This window comes from Canis lupus, chromosome 2 (assembly GCF_003254725.2).
Source record: "Canis lupus dingo isolate Sandy chromosome 2, ASM325472v2, whole genome shotgun sequence".
NCBI classification, from domain to species: domain Eukaryota; kingdom Metazoa; phylum Chordata; class Mammalia; order Carnivora; family Canidae; genus Canis; species Canis lupus.
This window is the reverse complement of record NC_064244.1, coordinates 21,343,200-21,355,910: the sequence shown is the minus strand read 5'-3', so window position 1 is coordinate 21,355,910 and position 12,711 is coordinate 21,343,200. Positions and strand designations below refer to the sequence as shown.

General features: G+C 49.5%; 1 protein-coding gene across 17 annotated transcripts in view; it reads right to left on the bottom strand.

Annotated features, from left to right (window-relative positions):
• The window catches only part of FRMD4A (FERM domain containing 4A), a 751,487-nt gene that overhangs the window by 55,853 nt on the left and 682,923 nt on the right, over positions 1-12,711 (bottom strand). For all 17 annotated transcript variants that reach the window (XM_049100487.1, XM_035713659.2, XM_035713663.2 and 14 more), the window contains 2 exons: positions 10,727-10,803; positions 4,473-4,611 (listed from right to left, as the gene is read on the bottom strand). In XM_049100487.1, the coding sequence (XP_048956444.1) occupies positions 4,473-4,611; positions 10,727-10,803 (216 nt within the window). The remainder of the gene's footprint in view (positions 1-4,472; positions 4,612-10,726; positions 10,804-12,711) is intronic.

The window sequence follows — 12,711 nt, the reverse complement described above, 5'->3', positions numbered from 1 at the left end:
GGGCAAATAAGGGGGCCACGGCAGGGTGGCTAGACGGTGCCCCCGCCCCCCTTATTTGACATGCTCTGCCCGGGTGCCCTGAGCTGTCCAGCAAAGGCTCTCTGAATCCCCATGGCCTCCCTTCTTCTGACCCCTACACTGATGAAGGACCATGTCTTTCGACAGATGAGTACTTTCCCCTTGTTATAAGAGAGTCTGAGGACTGAGGAAATGCAGAGTCTTGTCGCTTGTTTTGTTCTCCGGGTACCAACATCATCCCATTGGTCCTTTCTTGACCCATGTCTCCGTTCTGACCTCAACTCTGAATGTCCCTGCACTGAGATCCAGGTCACCTTCCTCGGGTCAGGGCCTCTTTGCTCAGGACATAACCCCGGCCACCCCCCCAGAAACATCAGGCTCAGGGTGGGGATTGGGGGGTGGGCAGAAGCAAAAAGTGCCCTTCATTTCACATCCACAGCGCATATCCACGGGGCACATCTGGTTGAGCTTTACCCTCTGAGCAAGCAGAGCACACTCATTACTTTCTGCAGCACTCCTCTTCACCAACGCCCACGTCTTAATAAAAGGAGCTGTCGCTTGCAGCTACTTAATGACTCATGGACACAGAACAAGTCAGCAATGGTGGGGAGGTACCCAGGCTTTGAAGTCAGAAAGATCTGGACTGGAATCTTGGCTTTCGCCAATTCACCACTGTTTGGCCATGATCTTCAACCTGTCGGATACTCAGATCCCTGTCTACAAAATGGAGCTCTTAAAACTACCACATGGTGAGGTTGGAATAAATTAGGTAATATATGTGAGGGCCACTGGAATTAAAATAGGAACAGGATTCAAATCAGGGCCTGGAAGTCAATGAGGTGAGACTGATGGCTCAACCTGGTATCTGGGGGATCTCATTAATCACACGGAAGACCTGTCCCCACCCCACCTTCATTCCTGCCACACATCCGTCTGAGAGGGACACTAGATTCTTAGAAGCTTTAGGAAATTACTAGCTTCTCTCCAAATGGAAATATGACAATGATCAAAAAGACCCAGCAGAGAGTGCAGTGCTAAGAGGAATGAGTACAGATGGGGGGATTCTTTTCTCACAAAGTCAAGTCTTTGGAACAACCCCAAAATGGTTCCAACATTCTGAACATTGTGCTTTGAGGGTCTTGCCCTATGAAGTTTCATTACTGTTATATCTCATGGGCAAGGCTGCATCATTCCCTACCATGCTTTCGCTTTTCATCTAGATGGAATGAAGAACAGAAGACGGATCGGGGGGAAAAAAAAGACTAAGAAAAAGGAAGATATCTGGACTGGAGGCCAACTCCAGAAGTCCCCACTCTGAGTTTAGAGGACAAGTGTCTAATGTTTACTCTCATCATTTGGTGCTTTCAAGTATTTTCCTCCCAAGTCTAGAAGACATGTCTTGGCTCTGGGCTTCAGAGGTTGCTGGGATCCAGCTGACATTTCTGATCGTTGGGGTCAACAGATATAAGCTACCAGCTGTAGTTGGTGCCTGAACAGCCTCTCATTCTGTAGGAGTCACAGGAAACCAACTGATATGGGCTCTTTCTGTTCTGTCTTTGGTGATGGAAGGGGTGTGTGTGTGTGTGTGTGTGTGTGTGTGTGAATGAGAGAGACAGAGAGAGACAGAGAGAGAGAGAGAGGATGAATGTTCTTATGTGATTTGCAGAAGGATCCTGAGCGCCAAGGAAGAACGTGAGACTTCTCGGCCACCCACCCCTGCTGACTCAAACCACTAGACTGCACTTGTCTCTGGGACTGATAAGCATCACTTGGGAGGCCTGGGCTTTGCCGAAGCACTTCAGAGAAAGGAATGGTTGGCATGGGCCAACGCGGTAGGATGTGAAGCAACAGCTGGTATGCCAGCCAACACTGGTTGCTCAGAAATATTTTGCAGCTCGTCCCGGGCCTGTCTGCCATCACTCACCAGAGGTCATTCTGCCCACCAGCGACGGATCACCTCACCCTTGTACAAAGAACGACATTCCAGCAATGAAAGGTGTCGTAACATAATTCCTAAGGGGAATTTTATCATCTCTGATTTAATTTGGGAAACTTTGAGAGAATTTAACCTTTACACAAGTGTTGGCCAGTGAACGGTATGTTGGATTAATGATGATAATAAAAGATAGCACATTATCTCCTGAAGCAATTTCACACACATTGTGTCACTGGGCCAATCAATACTTTCTGAATTTCCTTCCTCGTTCTCTAATCAGGGAAGCAAACCAGGAGCAACAGAAAACTTAACCAGGAGCAACAGAAAACTTGCCCAGGGTCACAGAACTAGAAAGAGAGTCCCTGGATTTCAAGGTGGGAGACTTGCTCCTCGCCTGCCTCTGTGGGTTGAGGAATTGGTTCCTGCGAGAAATGGAAGGGCTCTTGAGCCTCTGTGAGCATTCAAAGTATACTGGGGGAAGGTTCTCCCGCTCCTGGGCTCCTGGGTGGATGTGTATCTCCTCCCATCCCCCAGTGCTCACTGAGAAGGACAGCTGAAACTTCCCTACCTGGTTTGGCCTTTTAAAAGACATGTCCTAAAAAATAAACAAACAAACAAACAAATAAATAAATAAAAGACATGTCCTGTTAATAAATGATCTTTGATCATTAGTTTTTGAAGTTTACTTGTTGCATCAGAGGGCTGATCTGTAAGCCTGGAGAATAAGGCTTCTCCAGCTACACAGTAAGACTATTTTCAAGAACGGGGGAGAAGAGTCCCGATAACTGGCCTCTTGAGTTACCCAGGAGACCCTCAATGCAAAGAATGAGCATGGGATCTGGGGTGGGAGGGTTTGCCAGACCTCAAACAGCTAATGTACTAATCTCAGGGTGAAAGATACTTTGTTTTTTCTCCTTTCAAAACTGTGCTGTCAGGGTGTGAGGGGTCTGCCCACAAGAGGAATTGGCAGTGGGGTTCAGGAGGGCTGCCAAGGTCTCTACCCCTTACCATCCCTTCCCAAACAATGCAGAGGATGGAATCGATGTTTTAAGGTTTGGGCTTCCAACTCCTGCAACCGGAGGGCAAAATGCTGACACCCACCCACGGTCTCAATCTAAAGCATGAGTCAAAAGGCTTTGGCCCTGTTTCTTTTGATGTAATCGGGCTTCAAATCCCTGTGCCAATGTCCATCATCACGAGGAAAGCCGTGGAATGCTCCCATTATGCCTAACAACAACACAAAAACCTCCACTCTGTGCCCACTCACCCCAGAAAATGACCAAAAAAGGGGGTCAGGAAGAAGATTTAACAGAGGAGAAAAACGTGTTACAAAGAAGAAAGTGACAGCTACACGGGCAGGGGCTCAGATTTGAAACTGAGTTATGAGTTGAGAGATTGTTTCCTCTTCTCCTGTTTTCTTAACTGTCTCTCTCCTTCCTCCCACTCCCCTTCCCAAGCCAGGGAGAGAGCGACTCATCCAGGCAGAAGAAGTGGCCAGGATCCAAGAGGGCACCGATCTGACGAATCTTGGCCCAGGAAAGCCGGGGTCTGGCCACCTCCTTGCCCCCTGAGAACTCATAGGATGGGACAGAAAGTCCCTATGGGCCACGGCCAGTCTCCCTCCACAGCTCTGTATCCCCTCCTGCCCGGAGCCAGCAGGATCCTTGGGAAGGTGCTGGACCCACCCTGATGGGGCTCCTCACCGGAGAACTAATGAATGACACAGGCTCGTGGCGGGAAGGCAGGCAGCGGCTGCAGGAAGAGGGGGCTGAGTGTTGACATAAGCCGTGTGTGAACCAAGGAGACGTCATTCTCCCACCCGCCAGAAAATGCACCTGTGTGTCTGCACTTGGGCTGGGTCAAATCTCCCTTGGAGGATGACTGTTTACTAAGGCCCGAGGCTCCAGGTCTACTTTAGGGAAACAGGGTTGGGTGCCTGTGTGTGTGGGTTTTTTTTTTTTTTTTTTTAATGTTTCCAGTTCTGACTGTTTTAAAAAAATGGAGCTGGCAGTTGGAAAAGCCTGGAGCGCTTTCACAGCAATTATCCTAAACAGTTAGATGGTGTCTATTAATTGCAAACGGTTGCTTTTTCCTTTTTTTTTTCCCCCTCAAAAAGAAAACAATATGCCACTGTTTAAACCGTAAAGGGCTTGACAGCCTGTTCCCAGGAGAGGTTCCTGAGGTTTGGAAGCATGCTCCAAATTCCTCAAAAGGGCCCTACCTGGCTAGGGTAAGTGGTTTGCGAGGCTGCATCCGTTGGGATGGGGCCCCTTGACCAAGTTGCGTGGAACGTGCCTTCTGGAAGGGCCTGTCTCCTTCCTCCCTCCTAGCATTCTGAAAGGCCAGTCTGTACCTGCGCACATCCCAGGGCGAGGGCCGCGGCACCCCTCCCCCCCAATTCAATCCCCAATCCCTCAGCTAGGACACGTGGGCTCTGGCGTGCCCTCGGGCAAGCCTGCGGCTTGGTGAAAGGTCTGCTCATTGCACAGTCCCTCCCAGTCCCCAGAAAAGGACTTACCTTACTCTGCTTTCTGTCCAGGTAGAATTGGTGTTGGCTAATGGCCATAGCCCAAATGGACTTGATCAAAGCTGGACATGCGTACCACGTATGCACTGCGATGCCACTGTGCCCAAACGTCCTCCTTGTCACTGAAGCCCTGTGACAGCAAGAATCACAAGGTTCAACTAGGTTTATGATGCGGGACTCCAGTGACTGGGTGACAGCTTTTGCTGAAAACGTCGTGGGATCTAAAATCCCTGGCATAAAGGGGACAGATGAACATGCATGCACTCATACGCATGCATACACATACACACACTCTTAAGGAAACTAGCCAGCATAAGTCATCTTTTTAATTGTTTAGTAAAGATTGTATATATTTTCTTTATCCATTCATCAGTCAATGGACATTTGGGCTTTTTCCACAATTTAGCTATTGTTGATAATGCTGCTATAAACATTGGGGTACATGGGCCCCTTCCAAATAGCATTTTTGTATCCTTTGGATAAATACCTAGTAGTGCAATTGCTGGGTCTATTTCTGACTTTTTGAGGAACCTCCACACTGCTTTCCACAGTGGCTGCACCAGTTTGCATTCCCCCAACAGCCCATGAGGGTTCCCCTTTCTCTACATCCTCACCAACACCTGTTGTTTCCTGAGTTGTTAATTTTAGCCATTCTGACAGGTGTGAGGTAGTATCTCATTGTGGTTTTGATTTGCATTTTCCTGATGATGAGTGATATTGAACCCCTTTTCATGTGTCTGTTGGCCATCTGGATGTCTGCTTTGGAAAAGTGCCTATTCACGTCTTCCGCCCATTTTTAAACTGGATTATTTGTTTATATTTCTTTATATATTTTGGATACTAACCCTTTAACTGACATGTCAGTTGCAAATATCTTCTCCCATTCCTTCAGTTGCCTTTTACTTTTGGTGATTATTTCCTTCACTGGGCAGAAGCTTTTTATTTTGAAGAGGTCCCAACAGTTCATTTTTACTTTTGTTTCCCCTGCCTCCTTGTACAATGGAATACTACTTGGTGACCAAAAAGAATGAAATCTTGCCATTTTGCAACAACGTGGATGGAACCAGAGTGTATTATGCTAAGTGAAGTCAGAGAAAGACAAATACATGATTTCACTCATATGTGGAATTTAAGAAACAAAACAGGAGCAGAGGGGGAGGGAAGGAAAAAGAAGATAAAAACAGAGAGGGAAGCAAAGCATACAAAACTCTTAAAATAGAGAACAAACTGAGGGTTGCTGGAGGAGAGGAGGGGGAGGAGCTAAATAGGTGATGGGCCTTAAGGAGGGCACTTGGTGGGATGAGCACTGGGTTGTATGTGGGTGATGAATCACTGGATTCTGCTCCTGAAACCATGCTGCACTCAATATTAACTAATTTGAATTTAAATTAAGAAGTTATATATATTTAAGGTGTACAAGAGGAGTTGATATATACCCAGTGAAATGATTATTACTGTCAAGCTAATGAATGTATGTCATGTCTTCACATATCTGTGTCATGAGAGCACCTGAGATCTACCCTCTTAGCCCATTTCCATTATTCAGAACAGGGTCATTAACTACAGTCCCCATAGCTCTGTAGGCTTATTCTACATAACTGGAACTTTGTACCTCTGACCAACATCCCCCCGCCCCATTCCCGCTCTTCCCGGGCCCATATAACCACCTTTCTACCCTCTGCTTCTATATATTTGACTTTTTAGATTCCACATATGCATGAGATTATGCAGCTTCCCCCCACCCCCACCCCGCCCGTGTCTGGCTTATTTCTCTTAACATAATGTCCTCCACGTTCATCCACATTGTTGTAAGTGGCAGGATCACCTTCTTTCTTACGGCCGAGTAATATTCCCTTGTATATATACACACCACAATTTCTTCATCTATTCATACCTCAATGAACACTTAGATCATTCCCATAACCTGGCTATCATGAATAATGCTATTCTTTGGATTTTCTGTCTCCTTGGGGTTCAGAATTGGTCCAAGCCTCTGCCTCGTCTGGGATAAGATGGGTCATTCTAGGTCACTGGACGGTCCTTTCTGAGCTTCAGATCCTGGCGTTGGGCCAAAACAAACTTGAGAAACAGGAAAAGCCTTTGACAAAGTCCTTTATTAAGCAGGCGATGCTGCCTATGGTGAAGGATAAGTAAATTCTGTTCTAATCACCACCACAGGCTGCAGCCTGCAGGAAACCTCGAGGGAGCCCAGACTTCTTAAACTGCTCTAACTCACTGTTCCTTGAAAGAGTTGGTTATCAATTTCAAATTTGGTCGAAGGGCAGGTAGGGTATAAAGAATCCAGAGAGAGGCGGCAGAAAGGAGTCCAGCCAATCTTCCGCACCAACCCCACCTCCACACACACGTTTACAGAGTAGATAGGGTGTGGATCTGCCTGGGGTGCAGAGAGGCAATCAGACTGTAAAAATGAAAACTGGAAAGTGTGGGTCCCAGCATAATTTGCCATATCCATGGTGTCAGGGGGGGAAAAAGTGACATGATCATGCTTTCAGTGATGTGCATTCCATGGGATAGGCAGGTAATTTTGCAAGTGAAATCTGAGGATGCGTGTTTGCACTGCATGTCTATGTGTGCGGGGCAAGGTGCTGGGGTGGGGCCTGGGGTATCTGATGCGAACATCAGGAGAAAAAAGTGTTCTCTCAGGTTAAGATACCTAATTTGGAAGAAACCTGGGGTAGGCAGGCCTCCTGAATAACTTTTTTTATGCCATTTTTCCCTGGAAGAAAATCCAGAGCTGCTCCCATCATTTTACTTGGGGGCTAAAGACTGAACAGACGGTCTTCTTCAGACCCACATTCAGGGAGAAATTCATATCTGGTGGTTCATTAATGCTACTAATTCCAGGCAAGGTAGTCCTCACTTGGGTTAAAAGTTGGGAGGAAATGCCAGCTCATGAGACAGGAGAGTGCACAGTTGAAAATATTGGGAAGGAAGCCGACAAGAGTTAGGAGGAGCACCCCTGTAGCTCTGTAGAAGTGAAAAGAAAATGATCAGAACGCCCACATTGGCTTCTATACCAATGGCTGTTCCTGGGAATAAGCGTGATCCTTTCTCCCAGAAAAGCTGAATTAGAGAGGAAAAGTCACTGGAAGCGTGTTGGAGTAAAGCCTGAGAGTGGTAGGGGCCACATGCTCATGCTTTTCAGGGAAGGCAAGGGAGGAAGGGTTCAGGATGCCAGCCAGGTCTGGAAGGTTCTGCAGGAGCAGCACATCAGACACCCATGAGAGTCTTCTCCTGTGCCGTTATTCATTTCTCTCTTCTCTGCATCTTTCCCTTTAGGCTCTTCCCAGCTCACCAACTTCTCTGTTTTGCAAAACCTTAGAAATAGAGTATTTGCCAAGCCCAGAGAATCACAGAACCAACGTGGGTATTGAGCTGGAAGTGTGTGTAGAGGAGCACAGACCCGATGTCATCTTCTCTGTCCGTGCCATGTCCCACCCATGGCCTCTTCAGGGCATGACCCTCTTCCTCACTTGCCATCCCATCACTTCGGTTCTGACTCCATTTCCTGCTGGGACCCCCCCCCCCCAATGGGGAGTCAACCAGACTCATCTTCCCTGCTCCAAATAAACCTGGGGAGGTGGTTAGTGTAAGGAGTGCCCTACGACCCTGGGGAGAGCGCACTTACCTGGGTAGGAGGGTTGGGGGCAGAGCAAAGGCACCAGGCCAAGTAGCTAACCTGCAGCCATCCCCTCTGCTTGCCTGGGTGCACGTTTGGAAAAGGTGTCTTTAAAGCTACAGCTGACTTGGGTTTCTGCCTCTGACATCTGGGCAGACACTTCCTGGGCCTCCCTCCTCACCTCCCTGCCCACCTGCCTCTAGGCTGGCAGAGGGCTGATTTCTGTGCTTGGCCTGCCTCGGGGGCCTCCCTTCCGGCTTCTCTCTTACACACCCGGACAAAGCCTTCATCCCCCCAAGGGCCTACCTTCAGCTTTAAATCCTAGTCAGGCTTTGAAATTCAGTTCAGAATCCCTCCCTCCCAGAAACTTCTCCTGACCAGCCTGGCTTCTGGCACCTTTGGTATTTATGGCCTGTGCCATCTGGCACTCAGTTCCCCGTGTTTTGTGTGTAGCCTGGGGTAATGCCTCTGAGCTCTGGAGCCAGACTCCCTGGGTTCAAATCCTGCTTGTACTGCTTGCCAGCTTTTTGAAACCCAGAGCAGGTGACTTTGTTTCTTTCATGCCTCAGTTTCCTGCTTGTAGGACAGGAACCTAGCAGCACCTGTTTCCTGGGGTTCCAGTGAGGACCCTATGAAATAATGTATCCCAAGTGTTTACAACAGTGCCTGCCCAGAGCAAATGCTCAATAAATAGCAAGTTCTTTCTGCTTTTCTCCTCAACTGTGCTAGAAGGCCAAAGGACCCAGTCTTCTCAGGACAAAGGACCTCTTTCTGTACCCAGAACACCTAAAATGAGCTAAAAACCCATGTAATAGTCATGTGTGGAGTTTGGACTCTTTCCTCTGTCTTGGGTCTTGGGAAAGTGAAGGGAAGTTAGTATTACATCACGGATACGGTGACAGACCCAAGAACACACACGCACACGCGCGCGCGCACACACACACACACACACCATTCAAGGATGTATCCAAGGTGTTTCCTGGAGTTAGCACAATTCCCAACCGAGGATTGTCTGTCTGGTCCTTACGCACAGCTCCTTAGATGATCCAACTCCCCGTTTCATTGCCAGGCAGCCCCTTTCTGCATCTGACTCACTGTGGCAATATTCGTTTCGCTCTTTTCAAGCATAGGTTTTGCCTCCCCTCAAATTTCTAAGTCTGATTCCATTCACCTGGAAAAGCGTGGCCGGAGCAGTACTCTCAGCATCTGCCTCTCCCCAGCTTGGCCTGCACAAATGGATCCCTGCTCTGCAGAGGCAGAGTCTCTAGACCGAGAGGCCCTTTGCAGGACCCTGAGAAATGTTGGGCAAGCCTGACTCTGCTAATGTCACCGCCTTCATCTGATTGTGCAGACTGGATCTCTACAATGTTCTCCACCTGCTGGTGGTGCGGTGACTGTGGGGTGTGGGCCGAGCACTCTTCCCCTCCGCGGGAGTGGCTGTTTCACACAGATTACATGGTGGGGCAAAGTGGCATGTCACCTCTGCTGGGTTATCGCTGGTGGCAGGAGCAGAGACACTGCACAAGCTCAACCCTCTGACTGGGGGGCCAGCGTCTTGTTCTCTCTGAGCTCTCTGGGAGGCAAAGATGTTTGTTTCGGGTGCTTGGAAGCCATGCGTGAGCGGAGTGGGGCCATGTCTCTTTGGCAGGCCAAGGCTGGGGTCTCAATGGTGCCTAAACATCTACAGAGTCTGACCTTCTCATGGTCTTCCTAGGGCCACCTTCTTGTAAATTCATTTTGGACTTCTTGAAAGCAATTTATCCTTAGGTGTCAGGCCTGTTTTCAGGGAGTTTTGGTCCTGTTTCTGGGCTGCCTCTAAGTCTAAGACTGCTAGCAGACAAAGAGAGGAAAAGCAGCCGGTATGTGCCGCCCGAGAACCTTCCACGCAGGGCTCGCTGCATTCCAAACCGGGACCCTATTGTTTGGCATGTGACTTAGAGAACACTGGTTTTCACACTGGTGCTCCCTAGGACACAGCCTTACGTGGGCAGAAAACGAAGTCTATTTCTTTCACATCCACCCACAACACTAACACCCTAAAATTACAGCTCATGGAATCAAACAGTTCAACACAACTTCTTTAGGTATAGATTCCTTTTGATGCTGACTGTCCTCCCCGAAATATTCTCAGAAGCTCTGACAGGCCATCCTTCAGACTCTTCACTGGCAAAAGCTCCACTAAAAGGACTCAGACTACCACCAGGTTTCATTGGTGTTTGTCACCAAGTGCCATCCATCTTCCCTAGAAATGGCCCGGCATACAAAGACAACTCCACACATGGACACTGAACACGTGTAGCCAGATGAGATGATCACGGAATTGCCAATCCCTCTCATGCGTGCACACACACACACACACACACACACTCATGCACATATACCAGCAAAGCACACTTGAACCCACCACATCTATCAACATACTTAGTTACAAAACAAAGCTTTGCCATCAGATTTGAATAGACTCCCCAAGGGCAACCAGCCTCTACCCCTCCTCTCCCTGCACCCCCCCTCTCCAAAATGGACAATGACAGCCAGAAAATAGTAATATAAATAATATGCCGGGTGGGCCAGACACTCCCAGAAGAAAAGGACTTTTCCAGCTTACCTGCGGGGGTCATGAACTTCCACGGAAAACTTCTTCTCTCTGAAATACAGGTTTTCCAACTGCCTCCATTGGAATATCTGGACAGAAAACAATGCGGTTCACGTTCAAAAGTGGTTGGCTCGCGGCTCTCTAGTCCTCTCTTTGCCGCTTAACTTCTCTAGCTGGCAGCTTCCTTATCAAAACAGACACCGCACAGTTGTTTGCAAGTCGTCCGCCTCTTGCTTGAGACACACACACACACACACACACACACACACATGCACACAGGCGCGCGCGCGCGCACACGCCGCTCTCCAATTCAAAGCCGGCAACGTGGGTGTGGATTTTCCTGCAGGTTTCTTAACGGGAACAAAAAAACAAGTTCTTCTGGAGTCGGTCCCCTCCGCTCTGCCTTTGTTGCGTGCCCCACGAGGCTGCCCTCGGAGGCGCGGGGCGGGCGGGGTGCAGGGCAGCTCCCGGAGGGGCGCGGGAGCCGTGGGCGCCGAGCGGCGCTCAGCTTCCTCCCTCCAGTGCTGAAATGGGAAGGCGGTCAAATTCCCAGCCTCCCATCGGGACTCCACTTCCTGCCTACTAATGTGCAAGAGCTCGGGACTCGCCCCGGTGATTGGGCTCGGGAAGCTTCCCCGAGAAGGGCGGGGGCCGCTGGAACCCTATTTCAGGGTAGGCAACTCCGGATAACAGCCGGCCGAGCCCCTGCCTCCTGCAGCACAAAGCACAGCCGGAGTCCGGCTGCAGGCGGGAGCTGCAGCCAGGGGCCTGCTGCCCTGGTGGGGAGGGATGGGGGGTGGGGAGTGGGGGGGGGGAGTAGAAATGAGGCCGCTTTGCAAAGTGGGAGGGAGAGAGTTCCTGCCACTGCCCCTTGAGTGCCCTCGGGCCTGGTGGGCACTCCTCCTCCCACCAGGGAGCCGGTTACCGAAGAAGCTGACTGCAAGGTCTGGGAGTGATTAGGGCAGCAGCTCTCTGGGAGGGGGTTCCTTTCATCGGAAGGGGGAAGAAAAGTTACTTAACCTTCTGGAAAATGTCAAAAGAGGTTAAAGTTACGTGCACACACGTTCGTATTTCTATTATTTATGCTTACATTCGATGCAGAGCGCAGCCCCTTCTAGCCACCTAGAATCTGGGTCGATTTTGACCCAAGTAGGGTAAAACAGGAATCCTGTGCTTCTTCGGCCTGGGAGCCGCGGATTCTTTGCTCATGTGCTTTGTAGGGTCTCATCCTGGCCCCCGGGGTTCTCGCAGCTGGGGCTCCTGGCGCTCCCTGACCTACTCACATGTTCTCTTTAAAGAGGTGACAGCAACATCCCGGTGCCCCATCAGCCCTGCCCTCCCAGACCGAGACACGCCAGCTAGTCAGGGCTCGGCCAAAAGGACTCCACCCCTTTGTCAAACTGGACTAGAAGAAAAACTGTTTCCAGAATGGCTGCATTCTTTTCTTTTCACGACCTGCTCTGCAGAATGTTACAATTATTTTGTCTGCCTAATAGGGAGGAGGACATTTACTACTTTCTACTCTTTGGTCCACAGCTCAGAGAACATTTTGCTCTGAAGCCCAAGGGAAGCTGTGCTTCTCTTTTTTGCCTTTAGCGTCGGTTCCAAGCGGGTAGAGAGACATTCCAAGGAAGGTGAGTGACCCGAAGCCCTCCCTTGGCTCCCACTGCTTTGTGTGAGGTCACGGATGAAATGCCACCGGAGTAGAGCCCATCACTCAAGTCGCAGATCTGAGTCTCACGCTCCTATTGGATGCTCTGCTAAGCTGAATCCCTCAGTGAAACACCTTCAGCTCCTCTCTGACCACTCTTCTCCCCCGTTGTTAGATATTTATAGACATTCCACCTGAACTTAGCCACAAACACAAAAGCGCCACAACTAACCACCGATCTCCTAAACTGGAGGTAGTATACAGGCCACAGTGCCCAGGCACAGCTGCCCTGGAGCTTGACCGCATCTGCGGGAGTACCGGGTGCCCTACATCCAAGTCCTCTCAC